At 45.8% G+C, this 23,452-nt stretch overlaps 1 protein-coding gene across 10 annotated transcripts in view; it reads left to right on the top strand.

Moving 5' to 3' along the window:
• Positions 1-929: 929 nt before the first annotated feature.
• Positions 930-23,452, top strand: part of LOC408688 (Down syndrome cell adhesion molecule-like protein Dscam2) — a 114,829-nt gene continuing 92,306 nt past the window's right edge. For 9 of the 10 annotated variants that reach the window (XM_026446417.1, XM_026446414.1, XM_026446419.1 and 6 more), the window contains exons 1-2: positions 930-1,424; positions 22,890-22,982. In XM_026446417.1, coding sequence (XP_026302202.1) covers positions 22,925-22,982 — 58 coding nt within the window. In that variant the 5' untranslated portion in view covers positions 930-1,424; positions 22,890-22,924. Of the gene's footprint in view, positions 1,425-21,738; positions 22,567-22,889; positions 22,983-23,452 lie in introns of those variants that run through there. The other variant, XM_026446415.1, reaches the window with a different exon arrangement.

The following is a 23,452-nucleotide window of genomic DNA, read 5'->3' on the forward strand; positions in this document are numbered from 1 at the left end:
ACTTTCATATATATATATACATATACGCTTTACGCTTGCCAGATGCCGAAGGTCGGCCGAAATTAACTTTTGTTACATGGCTGCACACGCGAAATTTCCCATAACGCGACAATAAGCCGGCCGGTTCAAAGCGTTCCTTCACCGTGTATCGGCTTCCTCCTTTTTTTTCCGTTCTTCTTCCTCGCGAATCATTTTTGAAAAAAATGACGCTCCACATCCCACCCGCTAATTATTTTAAACGATCCTAATCCTATGCAGAAACGAGAGAACGCATCGCGAAACGAGAAACAACTTTGAATCTCCGTTCTCGAAGAAGAACGACTTTTAAAACTCTTCGTGAAAATAAGAAACTTTTCCTCTTCCTCGGGTATAGGTGGTTGGTCCTAGTTACCCTTTTAAGTAGGTCGATTTATTTCCGATGATATATACATCGTATCACAAAATTGGACCCTGTGAATCGAACAGTTCTCACGCACGAAACTTTAAACAGTATTTCGTATTACGTTTTATTACTTTTTTTTTTTTTTTTTTTTTACTTGTGGAGTAGATCCTCGTGGCCAAGATTTCTTTTGAAAGAGCAGCACGGTTGGTCTCGGCTATCCGGCCGATAATTATCGGCCAGTTCGCGTCTCGTTTCACTTCTTGACATCCTTTTCTAGGGGAAGCGATGGCGCGAGTCAGGACAAAACAGATGCGAGCATAGCCAGAGGGGAAGGGGAGGGGGAGAGGGAGAGAAAGGCGCGATAGAAAGGTGGAGAGAGATGGAATAAGTGAATCGGTAGTGGAGGTTGAGCAGAGGAACAGGGGGTAGGAGCAGTACAGGGGCGGAATTTCGCGCGTGCTCCGCTTCGTCCCCTCGGTTACCGCCACCGTTGCCGCCGCCGCCGCCGCCGCCGCCGCTGCTGCTGCTGGATGCTGAGGGTAGCTGGACCGCGCGCGTGAGGTGTCAGTTCTGCGCGCGACCTCTCCCCCGAAGGTGTCAACCTACTCGCGACCTACTCCAAGGTGTTTGCCAAAGTCTCGTGCAACTGACGTGCTTGTCCTCGCGCGTTTCTTTCTCTCGCTCGTTCGCTCATTCTCTCTCTTTCTCTCTCTCTCTTTCCCTCTCCCATTCTCACTTGTCTTGTTAAAATCACATCCCGATTTTTTCTTTGTAACTCTTTCTTTTACTTTTCTCTCGTTCGCATTCCCTCTCTCTCTTTCTCTCTCTGTTTTTTTTGTTCCTCGTTTTTCGTCGAACGAAAAAAAAAAGGAAAGAAAAGAAATAAAATAAGAGAAAATAAAAAAAAAGGAAAGTAATAAAGAAGAACAGCCAAGTGAAGTTTTCTTTTCGAACGGAAGAACCGGAAGTTGAGCCGTCCATCTGGCACGTGACACGCTTCACCACCGTTATCATGTACAACGGGATATCCAGAGGCAACAATGTACGTGAACACGTTTTTATTGCGACCAACCGAATTATTTAACCGTTCTTCCTACCGTTTTTTCATCCCCTCCGTCGTTTTTATCGTTCAACATCTCTCCTCGTTCCTCCTCCTCCTCCTCGTCCCTTCTCTTCTCTCACTTTTTCTCACGTTCCTCGTCTCTTCGTTAACGCGAGATGCAAGCAAGTGGATCACGGGAAGCTCTCTCTCTCTCTCTCTATTCTTTTTTCCCCCCTTTTTTTCTTTCTTTCTTTGTCTCTTCCTTCCTTCCCTTTTCGAACGTTCGGATCGATCCCGTTCGAGTCGGTGGAACGCTTTCGATAAAGCGTTGACTAATGATGCGCGAGACAAAATGCATTCGACCCATCGGAATCTCGCTCATTTATCTTGGTTCCACCTCGTGGAGTTTCGTGCATGAAGCGCGCGTTATCAACGCCACGTAAACGTTAGCGATAACCGACTACCACCGATCCATATAGCAGAGTATATGGGGGCCACGGTTCAGGTGCGTTCGATAATACAAAATCGCAGCGTCATGATTCCTTGATGACGCGGTGCCGCGTATTTAGGGAAAAATTGGCCCGCGATCGATACGACGATCGATCGATCGATCAATCCCCTCCCGAATTTCTTTCATCGTGATATTTGATTTAATATCCCGGCCCAAAATGGAAAATTCTAAAAATATCACCGCGTTATCTCGTTCCCCTCGTATATATATACGTATGCATGCATGCATGCATGACGATGCATCATTGTCACATTCCATTTCTTTTCGGCCGCGGAACGGTGTTAGAATCGGTGTGGAAAAAGAAGGGACGATCCGGTGGACGGATACCAAGATATGAAAGGTATACGTCCCGAAAGCTAATTCCTCGAATGGCGATAATTTATCAGAGTCGAGTAACTCGTCGCCTCTCCAATGATTAATTAATCGTCGCAGTCAGTAGGCGCTAGCTCGCGCCTCGTTTGTTTCATTCGTTCAACGCAACCCAAGAAGACAATTTTCCCCGCGATTTTTATCGCCCACGCGCCAGTTCCTTTCCTTTCCTTTTTTCCTTCTTCTTTACTTTCTATTTAAACCTCCTGCTTTTCATCACGTCTTAAGTCCATCCGACCGTTCCCTCCGTTAGAGAAGAAACCTATTTCTTTCCCCTCGAAATTTTTCAAATTCGTTTGGTGAATCGCGAAGGAAGAAAAGAAAAGAAAGAAAGAAAGAAAGAAAAAAAAAAGAAACTGGCCGCGTTCTAACTACCGGCCGAACAACAACAACAACGCGAAGGATTTTAATTTACCGCGTGTTTGAACGAATAACAAGCGCGTCAACGCGAAACAATATCGTTGGAGCGTATGCAAAGGGAAAATCGAATTCTCCGCTCGGTGTTGGATAGTTGTGCGCGGATAGAGAGCGAGGCCGAGTTTCCCAAATCGAATTCCTCGATCTTTCGTTCCAATCCGTTTCAACGAACGGATGAAACTTTGCCACGGTGATGACTAACGATGACTTTGGGAACCGGTTGACGCCTCGAGGGCGAAGGACAGTTGTAAAAAAGGATGATCTCTCGCCGATTCTCCTTCGTTTCCTCGACTCCAATCGTATCATCCCATCACAAATTGTGAACGCAATTTATCGAGACGGAAGTTTGCTCGGACGACACGTGCGTTACTCGTAAGAGACGATAATAGTTGCACGTGTAAAATTCACGATTAGATTAACGTAGCGTGCACGGTTCACGGGAAAGTTGTTCCCGTGTAGAGTTTTTGCGTAAAATCGTGGCAACTTTGCGGGAGGAAATGGTGTCGGTGGCGGGAGTGGTTTTAAAACAATGAACGTGCAAGTTTCCGTACGGACCGGTATATATGGCGAATTCACGGTGTATATATATATATCTGTATAATAGAGTCCAAAGAGAGCTCTTCCGAGAGTGGTTACTTATATTAGTTCCCCCTCGGCGGAACGTTTTCCTTTCGAGATAATTTCCGCGTCATGTTTCGACCGGACACAGTCGTCGCCCAGCGTTAAATATCCTTAATTGAAAACGCGTAAATCCTGAACCGGTGCAAAGGACACCTAATCCTATTCCCCGTGCTGATCCCCCGTAGACAAGCGCGGCCAATTTTCGTTTAATCGCGTCGTCGTGGCCCGCTCCCTCTCTCTCTCTCTCTCTCTCATCGGTGAATGCAGTTGAAACGAAGAAGGGAGGGAAGAAAAAGGGAGGAGACTCGGCAAAGAGTAATTCGCGCGAGGAAAAGAATTTCCACCTGCTCCTCTCGTCTGACGACGACTTACGTCGAGAAGCGCGCACCGTTTTCCCTTTAGTTTTTAAATCTACGCCTCCCATTCCTTCTCGCCTTCTCTAGTTAGATCCGCGTGATTCTTTTTCTCTCTTTTTTCCCGCTTTGGGTATTGGCGCGAACGCGAGCATTGCCGGGGCGTGATTCGAACGTCATCCTGTCATCGACGTCTCGTACAATGGGTGTGCATCGTATCGGGGATGATACCAGATTCGGGGTAATATTTGCGGATGATGAAAGCGTTGCGAGCGTCCGTTATGCGGCGTAGCTAGGCCGTGAATATTCATCGATCTATCCAACGGCCGAATTCGAGGCATTATTTCTGTAACTTTGGTCGGTCGCGGGGGATGGTGGTCGTTTGGAAAACTCTCTCTGGCGGTGGTTGGTCCGACAATCGCGGGAGAACGTAATTACAGAGGACGACGGATTAATTAATCTTGTGATTGCGACATCAAACAACGGGGCTCTCGAAGCCGAGCGATGGATTTATTAATTTCGTTCGTTTCTTGTGACGCGGTTCGACGACAACCGGGCATCGAGAGAAAAGGAGAAAAGAGGAGGGAATGGGAGGTAAAAAGGAGAGAAAAGAAAAGTGCGATGCGGTAGACGCGAGTAAGAGGTTTCGATGGGGGGACGATCAATGTTACATTCGAGGGGGTGAGACACTCTCTCTCTCTCTTAAAACGTCGTGCGTCAAGTGAATCGCTAGTAAAATGTAGGTCGAGCGAAATTACACGTCACTTCTTATTACTCGCGTCGAACGAGCCTCGTCGGTGTACGTGAAAGTTTGGATATGTAACTAACTAACGTCGATATCGTCGAGGCAAAGATCGAATAAATAAATGGCCATCGAACGTTACGTTTCAATCGGCGAGATTGACGCGCGAATCATTTTCTCCACGCGACAAGTTCGAATTCCAAGAGAACGCGATTCGAATTCCTTCTCCTCCTTCCGTCGTTTTTCTTTTCTTTTCTTTTCTTTTTCCCTCTCCTCCACTTTTCGAAAAGAAACAATCGTCCATATAATACGCGATATTTACGCATCGACACAACGATATGGAACGATTCGCCATAAGGAATTTCCACGTTATGAATTTAACATGAGTCGCTCTCGCAACGATTCGTAATGTTTGCACCGCTCTTACGCTACAAATATTTCATAAACATTAATGGAAGCATTTATCATGGATCAATATTTTCACGGTAAATTTTAAACGATATTTCGAGTAATCGAGTTTTATACGTGCGCATGTGAAATAAACGCGCTATTAAAATTCCCCTTTTATCCGCGATACACGCACACGCACACGCACACGCGCGCAACGTTCAAATTACATTTTCAAATCGTATTTCAATATTCTCGCGTTTCCCTCCTAACTTTTCTTTAACCATCAATTTTCGATCATCGATGGATTCGTTCGACGTCTCGACGACTATAAAGCGAATATCCGTTGATTAATACATCCGGTCCGGATAACATTTCGAGCCGCCGAAAGGGGTTCGTCGATTTAATCTCGTTAGCCGCCTTCCTAATCCTTCTTCGTCGCATCGACTCTTATCTCGGCGGTTAAGCAACGGCGGTGGTGGGACGAAGTGATGGCGAAATAAGCATGCAAAGCGAAAGGGCGACCGTCGTCCGCCAGCCGTAAATCGGCGCTAGACTCGGAAACTCTCGGCGCCGTTTTGTCAACTCGTCCGAAACTATTTTCGCCGACGTGCGCGTTACCGTGAACCGGGATGCTGGTGGACGGTTTGAAAAGTGGTGAACCCTTGGGAGAAGCGGTGCGCCTGTACCGTGTAGCAGTGGTGGAAACGATGGTGGCGATTCGAAGAGTTAAGGGACATTACATAGTACGCTCAACAAAAGTTTTCCGTGCGGCATGCAGAGTGGACACTGCTCGATTCCTGCTCGGTCCTTGAAATTTACATTCATCTCGTATTTGTGTGTATATGTGTGTAGAAATATTTATATATATATATATTTTACTATATTCTACTCGGTTATATTCGTACACACAGGTATTTTCCGTTCTCTCGGTCCTCTTCGGCCAACGCTGTTCCCCCTCCCCCTTGGTCCTTTTCCCAGCACTCCCGGCAGCGCACGTATTTTCCAGCCTTGGAGAATAGCAGGTGAGTTTACTCGGGCCAACTTATGCCATTTGCCATTGCTCTCCTCTCCCCCGCTCTGTCTGCCAGTTCCGAGTACACTCGTTCTTTAGTCTGGAAAGTTGGTGGCCCATCTCGAAAGTAAGGCTGTGCAAAACAAGCGGCATTGCTTTACCGCACATGCGTGTAATCGCGAGGGAAGGGTTTATTTTCGGGAAGACGCTGACGCTGGGCGAAAAGTTGGTCGGGAATCGTGATCGGGAAACGATCGACTTCGGTCAGGTCGCTTCCCGAGTCGAGGTCGAATCACTACGTATTAGCATTCTTCAATCGTTGACTAACGTTCTTCCCTCCCAAGTTTCTTTCCTCAATTCCTCAACGAGGAATATAAATTTCACTCGCCGAGAAATTATACTCGAGTTATTGTAGAAACGATCACGCGGATGTAAATATTCGATCGACTCCCCTCTCTTCCGTTTCCCTTCCGAGTAAGATGTTTGTCGCGTTACATATTTAATCGAAAGCTAGATATATATACGGGCAAGCACGCGGATTTAACCTCTCGCAACGCGATTTACATTTGAACGTAAAAACGAATGCAGGATACGGAAATTTAACTCACAACCCGACGATTAATTTAAATAGAGAAGGAATATCGTTTTTTTAAAGATAGGTGTTAAAATTAGCAACTATTTTTATCTCTCTCGGAGGGAGGGTGAGAAATGATGGATCGTTGGAAGCGATAAGCGAAATCCGATTCATCGATATTCGAATTGCGCCTCGTCCCCTTTCGACTAAACACGTCGAGGAATGGTCGCATAATCGAACGACGGGATAGATAGGAAAGACGGCGGGAATGTCAGAAATACTTTGGAAAATCGCGATGAAATTTCCCCTTATCTGAGAAGCGAGTCGAGGGGAGGGAGAGGACGATGAAGGGGGGGAGATGGGGGATGGAGGGGCTGAAACACGAGTTCGCGTTTCTTTGGGGAGAGATGTAGTATTAACCTCTCGGTTCTACGCAAAATTAACGAAGTTATTCTCGGAGATACGGTAAAAGTTGGAACCGGCTCGAGTTTTGTAATTTGCGTTATTGTCCAAATGGCAAGGAGAGTCGAAAAACGGAGATAAAGCGTTTGATAGCGGATTGGCCAACCAATCGGATCCAGAACTAATTTGAATCGATCCCCCTCGATCCGAGAAATTCCTCCTCAAAGGTTTTTGCGGGAAGGGAAAAGTTGTTGGGGCGAGATTCGCTCTTCGAGGGCTCGGATGCTGTGCTTACTTATCACCGGTCTCTCGTTTGTTCTCGCGCGCGTCGATCCCACTTGAAAAATCTGTCAAAGCTTTCTCCACGAGGAAGAAGGGTCTCTTTCTGCGCCGCGTTTAGTCGCACAATGGGTGGCAAGTTCTCTCCTTGAAAATCGTGCAAAATACCGCCGCGATATCTCGAAAAAATATATATATATATAAGAGATCTCTGAAATTTCTTTGATCATTATCATACTTACTACAGAAACGAACGATGTTTCGTTTGATCACATCTGAGTTGTTAGTTATTTGTAAAATGCGAATCAATTTCTGCGGGGAGGATAAGGTAGACGGGGATGCGATATTACGATGTCGTGTAATCGATAGCCCGGGCAAACAATATCGGAAAGCCATGAGAGAACGTACGAAGTTTCCATCATCAAGCCTGGCCGGGGTACAGCACGTGCGCGCGATACGCTCGCAATTAAACCGCTATAACGTAAGAGGGTTGGTCCCTCGGGTTAGGGTAACGCGGTGGCGATGTCTCGTCTACCGGGCGAGGAGGAGGAGGAGTGGAAGGTCGGTTCTTAGAACGACATACCGTAATACAGCATACCGCGGCATAATGCGCAGCATAATAAACTCGGAGTAGACGCGGCCGTTCTACTACGTGGCTTTCGAGTACGTACGTCGTACATCGCGATATAGCATTATCGGGTTGCTAAGCTATAGCGTGGCCGGCATGGTGGCGCGGCATAGTTCCGGTATATACCGTATTCTATCCGTTAAGCTCTGTACGCTTTCCTCGCGCGCGCGGCCTCCCCCCCTCCCTCATTATCTCAACACAATGAATGCTCCCCGGCCAGGGCCCGGTATTGGCATTTGCACGAATTCCAATAGAATTTAATTGGGGAAGATTGAGCGCGTATGCGTGCGCACACATATATCGTATATGCACGTTTACACATACGTTTCTCGAGCGAAAAAACGAGGCTAGGTTGGTTGGCCGATCTGCCGCGATCCTTCGTTCCTCGTATTTCTCTCTTTCTTTTTAATTTCTTTCTCCCCCTCCTTTTTTCTTTCTTTTTTTTTTTTTTAGAAGGTTTTATGATCATTTTCAGAAGATGGAGATATATCCGGCGCTTCCAAGTTTTCGAACGAACGGTGTCAACACACCGGAGTTTCTGCATCTACCGAGCATTATCCGAGACAGTTTAACTTTGCTAATCAGTCGGGAATTGCCGCTCTCCGCGACCTCGAGTTGTTGGCGGCCTCGAATCTTCTATACGCGCTGCTTCCAGCCAGTTAAAATTGAGAGCTAAGCCTAGTTGCGAACCGTTGCTTGCCAAATTGTCATCGTCTTCTTATCCCGTAATAATGCGCTTTATGTCTACATGGCTAATTATCCAAAAAAGACTATAAAGTTTAGCTATTATTTAGCTAAATAAAGTGGAAAGGGGAGGGAAATCTTTTCGTTCCATATCCATATGGGGTGAATCCACATGGGATTACGGGAAAAGGTACACAAGGATTGTGTTTCGTAGGAGGTGAAACGCAACGGGTCGAAATCGTGTACATTCTCTCTTCGTTTCTTTCGCCGCACCTCCAGGGGATACGACGTTTACGAGGACAATGCCGAGGTTTTCTCCTTGGAAGATGGCTATTGTTCCACTATATGGTTTTCAATGGGAGCGCGTCTTGGAGGAAAATTTCACGGGTTCGGTGGGAAAACGACGAGGAGGTAACTGGTTCTCAAATCTTGAAACTCGTTCGAGATCGTTTCCTCTTGGAAGTTGAAACTTTTTTAAATAATACAGATTCGTATCGATTGCGGATCTTTCGATAAGGGATCGATGGATAAATTCAGAGGACCAAGAAAATACGATATCTAGAGATTCGTCGAAAAAAAAGAAAAGAGAGAAAAAACGATTTCGATGTTCGAATTTCGGAAAAAAATGCCAGAAACAACTGGCGTGCCTTAACCGATGCGGCCATGTATTTCATTTGCAATTGAAATGAATCGAATCTGCAATTCCTGCGCCATATTCTTTCGACGAAGAAACGAAATAATGGAAACGAATCGACGACGACCTTTGTCGAGTCCGCCTTCCACCCCTGATATCGGGGAAAAACGATTTTTAAAAGCGTATATTCCGTATTTGCGTTGGCCATCACGGTTCTCCGATCACCTGCCCTCGACCCTTCCTGTGCCGGATTACAGGCCAGTTTTACATTAATTGTATGGAGGCACGGCGCACAATCAGTTTCAGGAATTTAATTTGTTTTCAATTTGGCCGGCGAACGCGAACGGCCAAATAAAGGTCTGATGGAAGGTAACACATGCTCGTCTCGCGTTTAATTCGAGCAAAGTATGGCGCGTTAGCCTATCTGTGTAATTGTTGGAACGCGCGCGGCCCGCAAAGTTAAAAGTGTTCCACGGTTAAAATGTATCGGGCCATGGTTTTGGCGGATGGCGGCCGATCGATATATCGGAACGGATATAACCGTGGCCCATAATTCACTCTCCATTATAACGTAATCCTTTAATTCGCGCCAATATAAATTAGAATAAGCTCCGATCTGTCCGGGTTCCGGATCCACCTTTCTCTTTTTTCCCCATTTTTTCCCTTTTCCTTTCTTTCTTTTTTTTCTTTTTTTTTTTTTTTCTTTCCTTCTTTTTCCCTTCTTTTTTTGGAGAAATTTCCACCTACGCGACCTACGCGCTCTCGTTCGATATCCTCTGGCGCGGCTTCGAATTATGATTGGTGGCCCTCTCAAGAGCGGAGTGTGGTACTGCGGTGCATTGAATCGGGTGAAGATGGATCGTTGAATCGGTAGAGCACGTAACGCTTAATAAATTCATCCTTTCTCGTCAATCGAGTGTACAAAGTGGAGGCGTCTAGGTGTCGAAAAAAAGGAGAATTCTCCGTACCGTTTGATTAATTCGCGCTTATTGATTTAAACGCGTTGCCGTGCATTTATCATCGCGGCTGTCGTCGCGGAAGGCGATTACACGATCTCTCGAAGGGGATCGAGCTTTACGTGGGCTTAAATCGACCTCGTAAATAACTTTCGAGCCTTTTAAGTGGATTTTCCTTTCCCTCGTGGATCCCTTCGATTCACTCGATATTATTATATTATCAAACATCGTTGTTCGAATACGATACAGCTTATATACCTATATATAAAACTGATCGCTGCTGTTTTCTGCCGTTATTACTCGCGAATTATCGATCGATCGCCAATCATCGCCACATCCCGTCTCGATCCCCGAAACAAGGATCGTTCGTTGCCGCGAAAATCGTTTATCCGCGATGGATAATAAATTCTCGGCTCGTCATAAAATTGTGTCGTCGAAAGCACATTTTTGAAGTGTGTGATTTATCGTTGCGCGTATCGAGTACAACAAAAAGGGAGAAGAGGAGGGAAAATAACTCGTTTCAACGTTTTTTGTCAACGCGTCTCGTTGTTCGGCGTAAACGGTGATCGCGCCAAAAAACGTATCGACGCGCTCGCGTGTCGTCGGGGATCTTTCATGCAATATTCAAACGCGTCGCGGAAACATCGATCTATCTTGGACGACGAACAACAAAACAATTTCCCGTTGGCGAGGAAGGCGCGTAAGACGCGGAGGAGGAGGAGGAAGTGTCGTCCCTCGTCCCTGGTGAGAAACGGCTTGAGCCGGTTATCGATTTAAACGTTTTACTACCTTCATAATCCGTCGCGGTTTCAGAGGGAGAGGGAGAGAAAGTGGCTGATCCTCCTCCTCCTCTTCGCGTGCATAAACCACCTTAATGCACCTATCGTGAGAGTGCATCATCGTTTCCCTGCAAATGACACTCCCGTCCATTCATTCTCTTTTATCTCTGTTTTGTCCATTGTGCCGCCCCGACAAAAGCCTCGTAACGATTTAATAGAAAAGATCATCCCCTCCCTCCCTCCCTCCCGCGTCTTTCCCTGTAACTTTTCTTCTTTTGTCGGGAGCTCGGAACCTCGTAAGCAGAACTCGTTCCGCGCTGAATTCAACGCGGTTCGATACCTTTCTCGATGCCTTTCATTTTTTTACGCCCATTTTTTCTTTTCTCTTCTTCTTTTTTTTTTTTTTTTTTGGATCCGCGCGCAATAACTCGCGAGAGATTGAATGCCGGGGGAACGAGTTTTTACGCGGAAATACTACGAACTTTTAAACTAGCCTCCGTTCAGGGAATATTCAAATGGTCATCCTCCTCGATTTAGAGCGCCACTCGCCGTTATTAATCCGCGCATACGATGATTACGACGAAAGATAGGTAGAAGAGGGGGCAGCAAGTTGTCTCGCCACGCTTTAACACGAAGATGCACGCGTGTTTCGTGCATCTCTGATCGCATCGCGAATCAGACGCGGGATCGATAATTTCAACGAACTGAATTTTCGATCTTCCTTTTACCTCCTATCCTTCTTTTATGATATCGATAAGATTTTCTTTTGTACATAAAATTGTGTATAGTCCTTTTATTATTATCTTACATATTTCTCGTCCCCGTGCGAATCAATACGACGCGATTATTCTGGAAACTCGGACCTCTACTCGGTGGTGGTCCTCGACTTTAACCAACCATCCGAATTGATTATCGGACATAACAACCTGGCCACACCTGGAATACACCACTACTACGGTTTCAATGAAACCAGCATTTGACTCGGGTTAAAAGACCTCATACCTCTTGGCGTACATAAACCGCCTTAATGCACCCTCAGTAGCAGGCCATTACACCACCCTCGCGCTGCATCGCGCACCGTGCACATCCTCTCATCTTGCCGGTGACTTGCGCCCCGCCGTTCCGCGCACATTCGCGCGTTCACACACATTAATCTGGCCATTGATAGCAGGACCTCTACGTTACACGGACACGGAGCAATGCCTCCTCTTCGCGCCACCCATTCAGCTTTCCCCTTAACGCATATTTACGCTGTATCGACCAGCCAGTGGGCGAAATTTACACTACCAACGGCAATACATTATTTCCGCGAACATTAGCGTACCGACGTTATTGCATTCTCTCCTGTCCACCGAGAATTGTGAATGCGACTTCCGCGACAATGGATCCTCGGTGTTGCGAAACGGTTTGCGAGAAAAGAGAAAAGAATAAAATAAAGAGAGAGAAAAATGTTCTCGAACAAACTGATGTTTCCTATTCTATCAAAATTTAATACGAGAGAGACAATTTTCGATTCTCCAACGATCGAATTTGCCAATTTCTTTTAACATTCTTGCGTTTAGTCTTCGTCCAGTCTTCTAGTCTCCATTCTTCCTCTCCGCGTGTAAATTCCGCGTCTCGGAAAATTGGGTCTCGTTCATACTCGTGTTTTCGGCCAAGCAACAGTGGTTTGCCGCCTACCCCTTTCCCAACGTGCATGTAGCCCGTAACGCTTGCAACAAAAATTTACTCTCGCTCCAATCTGCTATCCCGCTATTGTATTCCACGGCAGCGAAGATTTTGTCCGCCTTTATATTATATACAAGACGAGAACTCCGGTGAAATTTTACCGCGAGTTTAAAGTCACGACGACAACCCCTGTTCCGCTCTCGCAAAATCTTCCCTACGTCGTTTCCCTCTTCCATCCTTAGCTTAGGCTTGACTGACTTGCTTGACGTTACGAAACAACCATCTTTGCGCGCCAATGAACCTTCTCCCTCTCTCTCTCTCTATCTCGGATATAAAACTTCGCCAATATGAAACTTCATTTCACGATATTCGCCAAATATACGATCCCCTCCCGAAAGTTATCTTTCAACGCGGTGCGAGAACGAGCAATCATCGTGATTTTATCTTCGTTTAATTAACTTCGTTTCGAAATTTTTTTTTTTCTTTTTATATTTCCATATTCTATTCCTTTTCCTCGAGGTTTGTAAATCCGCGAATCGCGGATAACCAATTCAGCTTCCCCCGGCTGATTATATTCCCGCACGCGAAGCGGGGGATCCGAACTTTTTGCCGGTTGGGAAACTCTGCCGCCACGAATAACCGAAGCGGCTCGCGATAAATATTTTCTCCGGATAAGTCGAGAGACGGATTAATATTCCTTCGGCTCCCTTATTACGTCCGGGACATTGTTGTGTACCGCAGCTACGCTTCGCAAAGTTGAGCAATGAATTAGGGGGAGGAAGAGTGGGTTGATGGATACTTACTCTCTCGTTACGTCCTTCTCGTTCGTTTTCGAGGGGAGAGGAGAAGAGGACGCGTTGGAAGAACGATTCTCTGTCTCTCTCTAGATGATCGAAAAACTCCGTTACCCCCTCGAACTTTTCGATAAAACACTCGCGAGACGCGAAGTTTGGTCGTGAAGAAATTCTCGCGCGTGTCTCTTCCGCGCCAACTTGCCGCTTTTTATTTATTCGCCCTGGAGAGTCACCAGCTGGCGCGCGACTCTGCAGGTTGCGGAAGAAAAGAAAAAAAAAAAAAGAAAAAGAAAGGAGAGAAAAAAAAGAACGTACGCGGACTTCGATATATCGAGATAAACTTTATCATTTAGACGCCCAGCTGACGAAAAAAAAAAAAGAAAAGGAAAGGAAAGAACAAATAATTTCCACATTTAAGTTGGAAAGTTGGAAGGGAATCGTGTCAACTCTCGTTCTCGAAAATTGTTTATCGGTGTTAAACAGTGGACGTCATTTGCGGAAAGTTGGGCGGAAAATTTCATTTTCCCCACTGCCCGCCATGATTTACTTTTATTCCAATTTTTCCGTTCCGGTATAAAATTTTAACGAGAAACTTTTTGCACGAATTACAACAGGAGATCCTCTCTTCTCGTTTAATAATGCACGCTTTGATATATCAACTCTCTATCCTGACTCTCTCTCTCTCCTTCTCTCTCCGTTCATTTATCCCCTCAGTTATCGTTAAAATGCAAAACGTTTAGCCGGAAGATTAGAAAAACTCGTAGCTCGATAACGCGAATAGTTTGAAATAGTAGTGTAGTTACTATGCGTGAAAGTTGAGAGCTGCAGGTCGGAGATCAATTACGCGTGTATACACTACTACGCTCTCTGTACAAAGGCGGTGTCTGAAACTGCGCGAAACGAAATTTCAACGTTCCCTTGGCTCTCGTGGTGATAAGAAGAGGAGAGGGGGGTCGAGAAACAGGGGGGAGAGAAAATAAAACTGGGAACGATCGAAATGGGTCTCGATTGGCGGATAAAATATTCATACGAGTTTCGAATATTCGAAACGATATTTCGCGCTTGCCGTGAGAATGTTTGAGATTACAGCAGTCGGTTTTTTATTATAGATCGACGCGATTTAAAGACATCGCGCTGCTTTTTTAATTGGACGCGAGTCACGTGCGATTTTCCCGACGAATTTCGTCCAAGGCCATCTTTTTTCTCTTCGAATTTGGAGCTTATATATATATGTGTATATATCCGTTCCAGGCTGCGAGGGTGAAGAAGCCCCAAGGGTACAGTGACGTTTCCGTATTTTCAGGATAGCCTGACAACGGAGCGATAAAGTGAAACGGTGCGGATTCCCCGCGAATGGCCGCAGGGCCAGGTTACTGCCGCCGCCATTCGGTCACTGATCTTGCCCGTTGTAAAAATATATTTATCCACCCTCGTAAACTAGAAATTCCCCTCTCTCTCCCTCTCCTTATCTCTCTCCGATGCGCGCAAGATATACGGTAGCTATACGTATATTTACGATTGAATAATGTTTAGACCCGCTTTGTGTGTATTTTTTTAAGTAAATATACACGCGCATGCATATTTCTGATATCACGATTGGAACATAGAATATTAATAGTACCATAAACGTCAGCGTAGACGATGCTACGTCGAAGATTCGACGTAAATTTGCAATATATCGTACGAGGTAAACTTTGCAATTTTTATTACAATTCTGATAAAAATCATTAATAATCGAAACTTCACTTATTTCGATGGGGTGAAGTTTGTAGGATTTTTTTTAAATTTATCGAGACGACGTTTCTGGATCAATTTTACTTGATTTATGAATCTCTTGTAATTCGATACAAAGACATTGCACTCGCGGGATTCGTTATACGCAATACGTTAGACTCCTCTTTGACTGGGGAGGAGTATAAATCGTCTCGAGGCTTTCGAGAGTATACTCGTACAACCTAATCATTCGGAGTTTATGGAAGCCTCGATCGGTCTCGTTCCAGATTCGTAAAATTCAATTGGTATCACCTGAGGTTTGGCGCGATTGATCGAGAACCGACTTTGGAAACGTCGGCGGGAAGCATATCGAAGCTTACGGAACTTGGTCGGGATTGGGTCGGATTCGAGAAATTAGAGTACGGTCATCCGAGGATCATGAAACGTGTTTGGGAGTACATTCGGTCCATAGAATTCGATATTCAACTATCCCAAACTATCGTAACCCGATACAAAATCTATCTCCAACTATCGTCAAAACCGTACCGGGGATCATTATTCCCGGGAGAATTTCAAAATTTCGAGAGAATGCCAATTTTGACGAACGGATCTCTCATCGAAAATCCTATTACGCGAATCGGAGAGAATGATGTTCGAATGATACCGAGACCTTGAGAATCCAGAGATCAGGTCCTTTCGAAGGTCCCCTCGATTCGGAAACTTGGAAACTTCGGTGTCGGATTCGGCGAACTGTTCTCCAAGTCATCCGTATCCAAGTTCTATCTGTCTCTAACAAACTGCACAATCTTCGCCTCTAACAATTTCGGATCCCAAATTATCTCTATCGAACTCCTCTGTGTGTATAGAGCGAAATATCCCCCTTCTCCTCAAACATGTTCAAACGTAACGTGAATTCGCAACGTTACTCTCTTACGCTTGCTCGAAAAGCGAGCAAGCTTTTCAACGCTTCCGTGTTCAATCGCAAGACATCTGTATCGCTCGCTCGGTTTCATAGCTCTAAATTGTCGGGTAACGTGTGACTGACGGATGGAGAGTAGGGGGCCGAGAAGTATCTTTTTTACCGTATTAAAGCGATCGTGACGGTGATATTTACAAAGAGGTCGCGATATCGGTTCAACGATTTCGAAAGGGGACTGCGAACCTTTGCGAAAGCCCCGCGTTATATAGCGGCGCTGTGACAAAAGCGCGTGTATGCGAGCACGTATACATTCCACAAGTAGAGGCGTGCCACGACAGAGACCTCGCCGAGTCAATTCACGTCCCGTAAACGAGCCTTCACGCGCGCACTTGTGCCGCGTTCCAATATCCAAGTCATAATTTTAATGAAATTCCACGTCGCGGCGTCGCAGTCTTCGAATTTCAATCCACGATAAATAACGGGTCAACTAAACGGTCGCCCAGAATTTCTCACGATTTCTCTCCGAGGATATGACGCTCTCTCTGGCTTACGATATATATATATATATATATATATTATATTTCGCTATTATGGAGAGGCGCGGTTAAATCGTTGGATGGATGAGGATGATGCGAATGTGGGAAGGAGAAAGACGGAAGGAGAGAGAGAGAGAGAGAAAAAAGGAGGACTTTGCGGAAATAGAAATAACGCGGAAGTATTGGAGAAAATGAAAATTCCCCGGCTGGAGGTAATAGGAATTTTTCACGACGGAGAATTCGCCGTATGTTCGTGCGACGAATCGTATCGCGTGCATCGACGAGACTGACTCTCCGACGGAGACTCTCGCGCGTCTCTCGGTATTCGAGCAAGGTGGATGGATGGAATTTCTTGCGCAAACGAGAGTCAACGAATTTTTTTATTTTTTACGAGGCGAGTTATTAACTCTTCCAACCGAAGATGACTCGCTCGATTCGAATAATTATATATGTGTATACGAAATACTATCCGATATTCGCTCATCGATGAGTATCTGTATATCGGAGCATAGCATCAATTGATAACTTCGATTCGGTATTTTCAGCTCGATATATCAATAATCTTTACCATGATAATGGAAACGAATTAGATAAAGTTCTGTCGATCGAAAACATAGATATAACGTGTTACGAGTAAAGTTAATTACGATCGACGATCGAGATAGTTTTCCAATGATAATTCCTTAATAATTCGCTAATGGATCGATCTATTTCTATCTTGTTTCGTTGATCAATTTCTCGGAGGGGAGGAAAAAATGGGAAGGGCACGTTCTATTAATCGAGAACGAACTATTAATTGGGAACGGTGTATATTTTGACGGGCGAGAACATTTTCCCCTTTCGGCGTTAATTAATATCACCTCGTCCGCGGGAACATTACAAGATTTATAGCTCGGCACGGTTGCCTCGGAAATTTGCCTGACGTAGATCGTGAAACGGTTGGCGGGGTTCAAGGGCCCTTAATGCATCGGAGGCGTTGCGTTATTCCCACCGAATAGGAGCCGCTGAAATGTGGTTCCACCAGGTGGCCCCGAAACTTTGTATTAACGTCCCGTGGCAAACAGATACGCGAAATTCTCATCGCGAACATCTGATAAAACGTGTGTACACCTGATAGATAATAGAGCCTCGTTCGTATCTTTCTTCCATCCGTCCACGTGTAACCCGATTTTTATTGCATATCGCTCTTCCTTCCTCCGGATGGACGCCCAACGACTTACGAACGCGGATTGTTGAACGCGCCACGCCGCTCTTGGACACCGTCCAAACTGTTTCGAGTTAACAACGGGATGCAATTTAATTGCTTTTAATTGGACTTTATTATGCGATGACAATCGCAATTTGAAATTTTATTACCGCTACCTGTTATTACCTTTGGACGCTTTTCCACCTCCAAAGATTCACGTAGAAGGGGAAAATGATTAATCGTTCGATTTGACGCGCCCCTCCACGTCAGAGGGTTCCTCTTTTTTTTCGTCGATGCGGGGAGCCCCGGGGGGACAAATTGATTTTAAACGGATAAACTCGGATTTTCTTTCGCGTTTAAGCTGATAATTAATTCAGCTCGATGAAATTGCTGGATGGGAATGGAGAGGGGAAGGAAAGAGAAGAGAGTGGAGGGAAAGATTCTCGCGAATTCGCATGGGAGTAAGAACGTGGCGTGAAAGTATCGTTGTAGGCGAGAGAGATCTGAGGTAATGGAATGGCGCTGGTGGGAAAAGGACGGACGTCGGGCTATGAGACGGAGACACGGATGAACGAAGGTCGAAGGAATGGTGTAATATGAGGGGGAGGAAGGGTTGGAGGACGAACTTGGCAAATAAGAACTATGGGGGTAGCGGAGGAGTTGCGAAGCAGGAGAATACTCTCGACGTTGACAACGATGGAATGAAACTGTCGCTGGAAAACACTACGTTTTTTCTCTTTCCTCTCTTTTATCCCCGTTGCTTTTTTCTCTTTTTTTTTTATCAAAGCTAGGTGTATTAATTTCGTTGCCAACGGCAAATGGACCTACTACAAACTTTCTCAAACTTTGAGATCCTCTCTTTCTCTCTTTCCAACGTTTATAAACATTTACATACACGCGCTATCTTTTTCCTCCCTCCATATTACTCCTTTCCTCCCTTCCCTATTATTTTCTCGTTGACCACGAGACGAAAGACGAACGTTGTACAAAATTGGACAACTCGGTTTTGAACTACCAAGAAACTACCGTAAATAATACCCGTTGTTGCCCACACATTCATTATGCAATATTAGACGGATTTAAATTCTCTCTCGTTAAAGGAATGATACATTAACTCTCGTGGTTTACGGCAGGCCCTTTTGTTCCCGGTTACGAATTCTGCGTAAACAGGGATTAGAAACGGGAGAGAGAACAGTGTACGTATCCCCATACGTGTCGCCAGTCCACGCGTGTGTGTGTGTGTGTGTGTCGTTTCAAATATACCGCGACTACGTTAAATCATAATTCATTAAAACCTGCATGCACGCGTTACGAATCTAGCTTTTCCAACTACGCCTCTCCCTTCGATTTTCAATCATGTTGTTAACCGTCTAACCATCGTCTCCTCTCCCTCTCCAGCCGGGGAAAACAGTTTAATTCGTCGTGGAATCGTGGAATCGTAGGAGAAAGGGGGAGGGGGGCCGATGGTTTACACGAGGGGTATAGCGGTCTGTCTAATGGAGAATATTCGCCGGTCGATAAATCGATGCAGTTAAAGCGCTTGGTCGATGGCCAACGATTAGGAGATAGGTAGACAGTCATAAAGTACCGGCTTGGAAATGACTTTATTTTAATAAAGACTCGCTAAATTGCAAAGCACTTTGCTAAAACGATTACGCGCGGGGGAAATTGCTTTTAGCGCCACAATTACGTTCGCACGTCGCCTTGCACTCGCCGCCGCCGCCGCACCGCTGTGCAACTCTCCCCCACCCACCCCCTTCCTCCGTCGCGGCAAGATTCAGCCACGGCTTCTTTCCGTTTCGTACGACTCCGACCGGTCCGCCCTTTTATCGTCGATCAGGGGTTTTGAACCCTCGACACCGTGCAACCGTGCCCATGTTCTCGCCGACGTTAACACCGATTTCCCCCCGTTCCTCGTGATTTACATTCGCGCGACAAAGGGAAACGAATCCGAGCCGCGCTCGGTTTGATAGTTTCGAGGCATCGAGAAGGTAAAGAGATCGAGTGAAACAAGTATTTTGCGGCCGCTCTTTTTCCTCTCTTTACTTCCTCGATCCATAAAAATGAGAGGAAATCTGTAACGTTTCCTTTCTCTCGCGAAACTGTTGCTTTTGGGAAACTGTTTTGATCCTCCCCTTTTTCGAGAATCCGTCGTTTCGCAATTTTTTTTACCGTAATTCCCTCGCGAAATGGGGAAATGGCGCGTCCATTCCTCCTCTCGTTCGTAAAGTTAATTGCGAACGGAGGGGAATTGGTTCTCGGTTTCCGTTTCATCGGCTCTCGGGCAAAGGTAATTCTCCCATTGCCGCGGGAACAATGTGTTACTTCGGTGGTTCGATCCGTTGGACGGATATATATTTCGCGGGATGATCCAATCTTCGGACCTTCAGTCTCCTTCTCATCTCCTCCGATCTTCGTACCTTCTCCTGCGCTCTCGTACCGCAAAAACTTCTTTAATCTTGCCTTAAACGTTCAAGGAGGAATCTCTCTCTCTTTCCCTCTTTCGATATTCGGTCAGGAATTAAACACCTGAAGAATCTGAAAAAAAAAGAAAAAGAAGGAAAGAAAGTAAAGAAAGTAAAATAGCTCGTGAAATACTCGTGGAGAATTCAAAAGAACTTGAACGAAACACCTTCCCTTAAATTCCAACGCGAGCGAAATGGTGAAGGAAAATTTATTATTGTCATTATTAGAAGGATCTTTTTATCTTGGGATTTCAAGATCTCGGAAAATTAAAAGGATACTTTTCTCTTTTTCTCTTTCCTTCACATAAAAAATGGAGGGGGACGGAGAAATTCGGGCGAGTTGCATATGAATGTTCGGATGCGGGTGAAACCGGGTAGATGGCTCGGTGAAACGAAGGGAGATTAGAAGAAGAAGCGAGGGAGGAGGGAAGGAGGGTGTGTAGGTCGTCTTTCCGGCGGCGAGACGAGCGAGTGTAAGACTAGAATGAGGGGCAAACGTGACGGCAGGGCCGTGAAGCGAATCAAACGATTTTACGCTCCAAATTCCAGCTCTTTGAATCAGCCAGCGTGGAGAAGCCCTGTAAGAAATGGCAAAAAGTACAGTTATTTCGTTTCCCGTTAAAGTGGCTGTATTCGTTTCCCCGTATCGAGTCAGTCGCTCGTCCTTCCGCATCCTTCGCGGAATTGAAGATTGTGGGTCAACGAGACGCGAAAGACGCGCGTATCTCCTTCGTCGTCGCGAATCGAGAACGAGAGCTTATAAACTCGCGTGGAAATTTGATCATTTTTGCAGAAACGTGTTGCAAATTTTCCATTAGCGAAATTTTACTCTCTCGAGGATTGAGAAAGCGGCGAACTATAACATATATAAACGTATATACAATAATATAAACATAACAATACGATACGTAACGATCTTGAATTTATTATCGAATGTGTAAACACGTATTCGAATACAATAATATCTCGTCGAATAAGTATAAATTCCCTTCGTGCTCGCCGTAGTAAGAGTTTGATCGTTGAGCATCGCGCACGGTTATCGTGGCGCAACGCACGTCTAGTTAACTGGTTGTTGTTTCGAGTATATTTTGCCAAGTGGTGGGGCGACACGGGGAGAGATTGTGCGTGTGTGTGTGTGTGTATGTGTGTGTGTGTGTGCATCGACCGTTTCTCTCCCATTAATGTGCAAAATCGTATTTGCAATAGTAAAATACAGTTAAGCAAACACAGCTGCGCCGCATTGCGTTCTCTGAGCGTAGTTAATGGCGCTGGTGGTAGCTTACTCTCGGTCTCTTTACACCTCGCTAATTAGTAAATACGTTGCTCGTATGCACAACTTTATAAAGTTGTGTCAGCGTCCTCGATCATTCGGGATATCGAACGTTCGCCGCTATCTTCAATCTTTTTTCTCCCGAGCTTTTCTCTCCTCAACTCTCCAATCTTCCGTTTCAACGATCCGACTTTACCATTTTTCCTTTGTCCGAGCTCGCATAATACGAGCGTAATTGAAGTAAGAATGGAATCAAAGAAATTTCGGTCGTCTCTCGAGGAACGGTAACGACCTTTCATTGAAGGGAATCGCGAGTGGCGGGAGAGTCTGTGGACACGCAACACGGCCCGGCAGGGGTCGTTAACCGGTGTGTGTATGTGTGTGTGTGTGTGTGTGTGCGTCTCTTTCTTCTTGGGCCGGGACGGATCGAGCGTTTCGCGAATCATCGCGGTTACCGTGGATGGGCCGTCGTTCTATACGCGTCCATTCAGTTGGCGCGCGAATAGCCTGGTGAAAAATCGAGGGAGGAAAAAAAAAAAAAAGAAGAAAAAAATGTTCGATATTGAAACGGGTGGTGCGCAAGGATGGTGGAGAAAGGAAGCGTTGGAGTGTAATGCCAACGACTAAAACTCGTAAATAGAATACAACGCCTTGCCCGGCTATTGTATTTATATTCTCTTTTCGCGACGATTCCTTTTTCCCCCCAACAAATTTTGTATCCTTGCCCGCTTTCAAACGAAACATCGCGGATCAAAGCGGATCCTATTCGCGGCTGTCGTTCGCGAAAGAAAAAAAAAAAGAAAGAAAGAAAGAAACACGGATCGAGCAGAGTACGAGTTTCGTTTGTGCCGATACCGATGCGACACCGATGCGAAGATCGGTTTCAACGATATCTTCCCCCGTTTTCTTTTAAACTCGCGACGTTACAAGAAAACCTAGAGGGATGGTCATGTACAATGGAACGTTGGAGAGAATGGAGGCGGCGAAAAAATACGGAAGAAAGATAAAGGAAAAGGGGGGAGGAATAAGAGTATTGACGTGTGTATAGAAAAAGGAAGAAAATAGAGAGAGAGAGAAAGACGATCGTAGCGGGTGGCAGGTATACGCATCGCGTGTTTTATGATTATGTACGTCGCATGACGTCGCGCACCGTCTGGGAGGACTTTCATTGAGCGGACAAACCCCCTAGGCACGGATTCGAGAGGAAAAAAAATTGTCGATACCACGGGGTGGTAGATAGGTGGGTAGATAGATAGATAGATAGATAGGTAGGTAGGTAGGGGTTTGGGCACGAGGCGAAGAGGAGGGGGCAAGAGTGTAGAACGGGCAGTCTGCCAGAAAGGACGGGGCGAAAGGTGGGATGAGGTCCGATCGTGGGGTATGCAATGAAACAGAGAGAGGGAGGGAGGGAGGGTGCGGAAGAGGAGAGAGAGACAAAGCGGAAGAGGGAAGGGGGGAGAGTCGAAGAGAGAAAGACACGGGATGGTAGTAGTGGAGAGTTGGCTGGGATACGCGGATTGGGATGGATGGGTTGATTGATTGGGCACGCTTGTATTGTTTCAGGAGGAAGCTGAATCGACGTAACGGTCTACGCCAGGATGGCCAGTTGGCCGCTGAGAATCGTGCTTCTGTCCAGCACCCTCATCCTTGTCCGCGGTAAGTAAGAACACAAATCCTGCCGGTTCGTCGGTGGCGTTCGTTGGAAAATCATGGCCGCGCCCGACCGTTTCGGTTTCGTCTCGTCGTGTTTCGACCGTCGGCCATTTCATCGGTCCACGGCTGGGCAATACCGGCTGGGGGATATGCCTGTTTCAGGAGGAGGAGGAGGAGGGCGAGGGAAAGGGAAGTGCGTTTAGTCGAGTAAATATTTGCGTCGCTGAGCAACGCGAAGCGAGAAAATGAGAGGGACCCACCGACGAAAAGTATTTGACCAATAAAGTGACTTCCTCCAGGGAGAAATGATTTCCTCGGTTTGCTCTTTTTTTAAGGGACGAATTTGATTTCCGCCTCGGAGTATAAATGCCATAAAATCCCTTCTCTTTTACCTCCGGTAATACGTATATACGTATATACGTGCGTATATACGCGTATAATATACGTGGAGGCGTTACGGAGTAAATGTTTCT

Source organism: Apis mellifera, linkage group LG2 (genome assembly GCF_003254395.2).
Source record: "Apis mellifera strain DH4 linkage group LG2, Amel_HAv3.1, whole genome shotgun sequence".
NCBI lineage: Eukaryota > Metazoa > Arthropoda > Insecta > Hymenoptera > Apidae > Apis > Apis mellifera.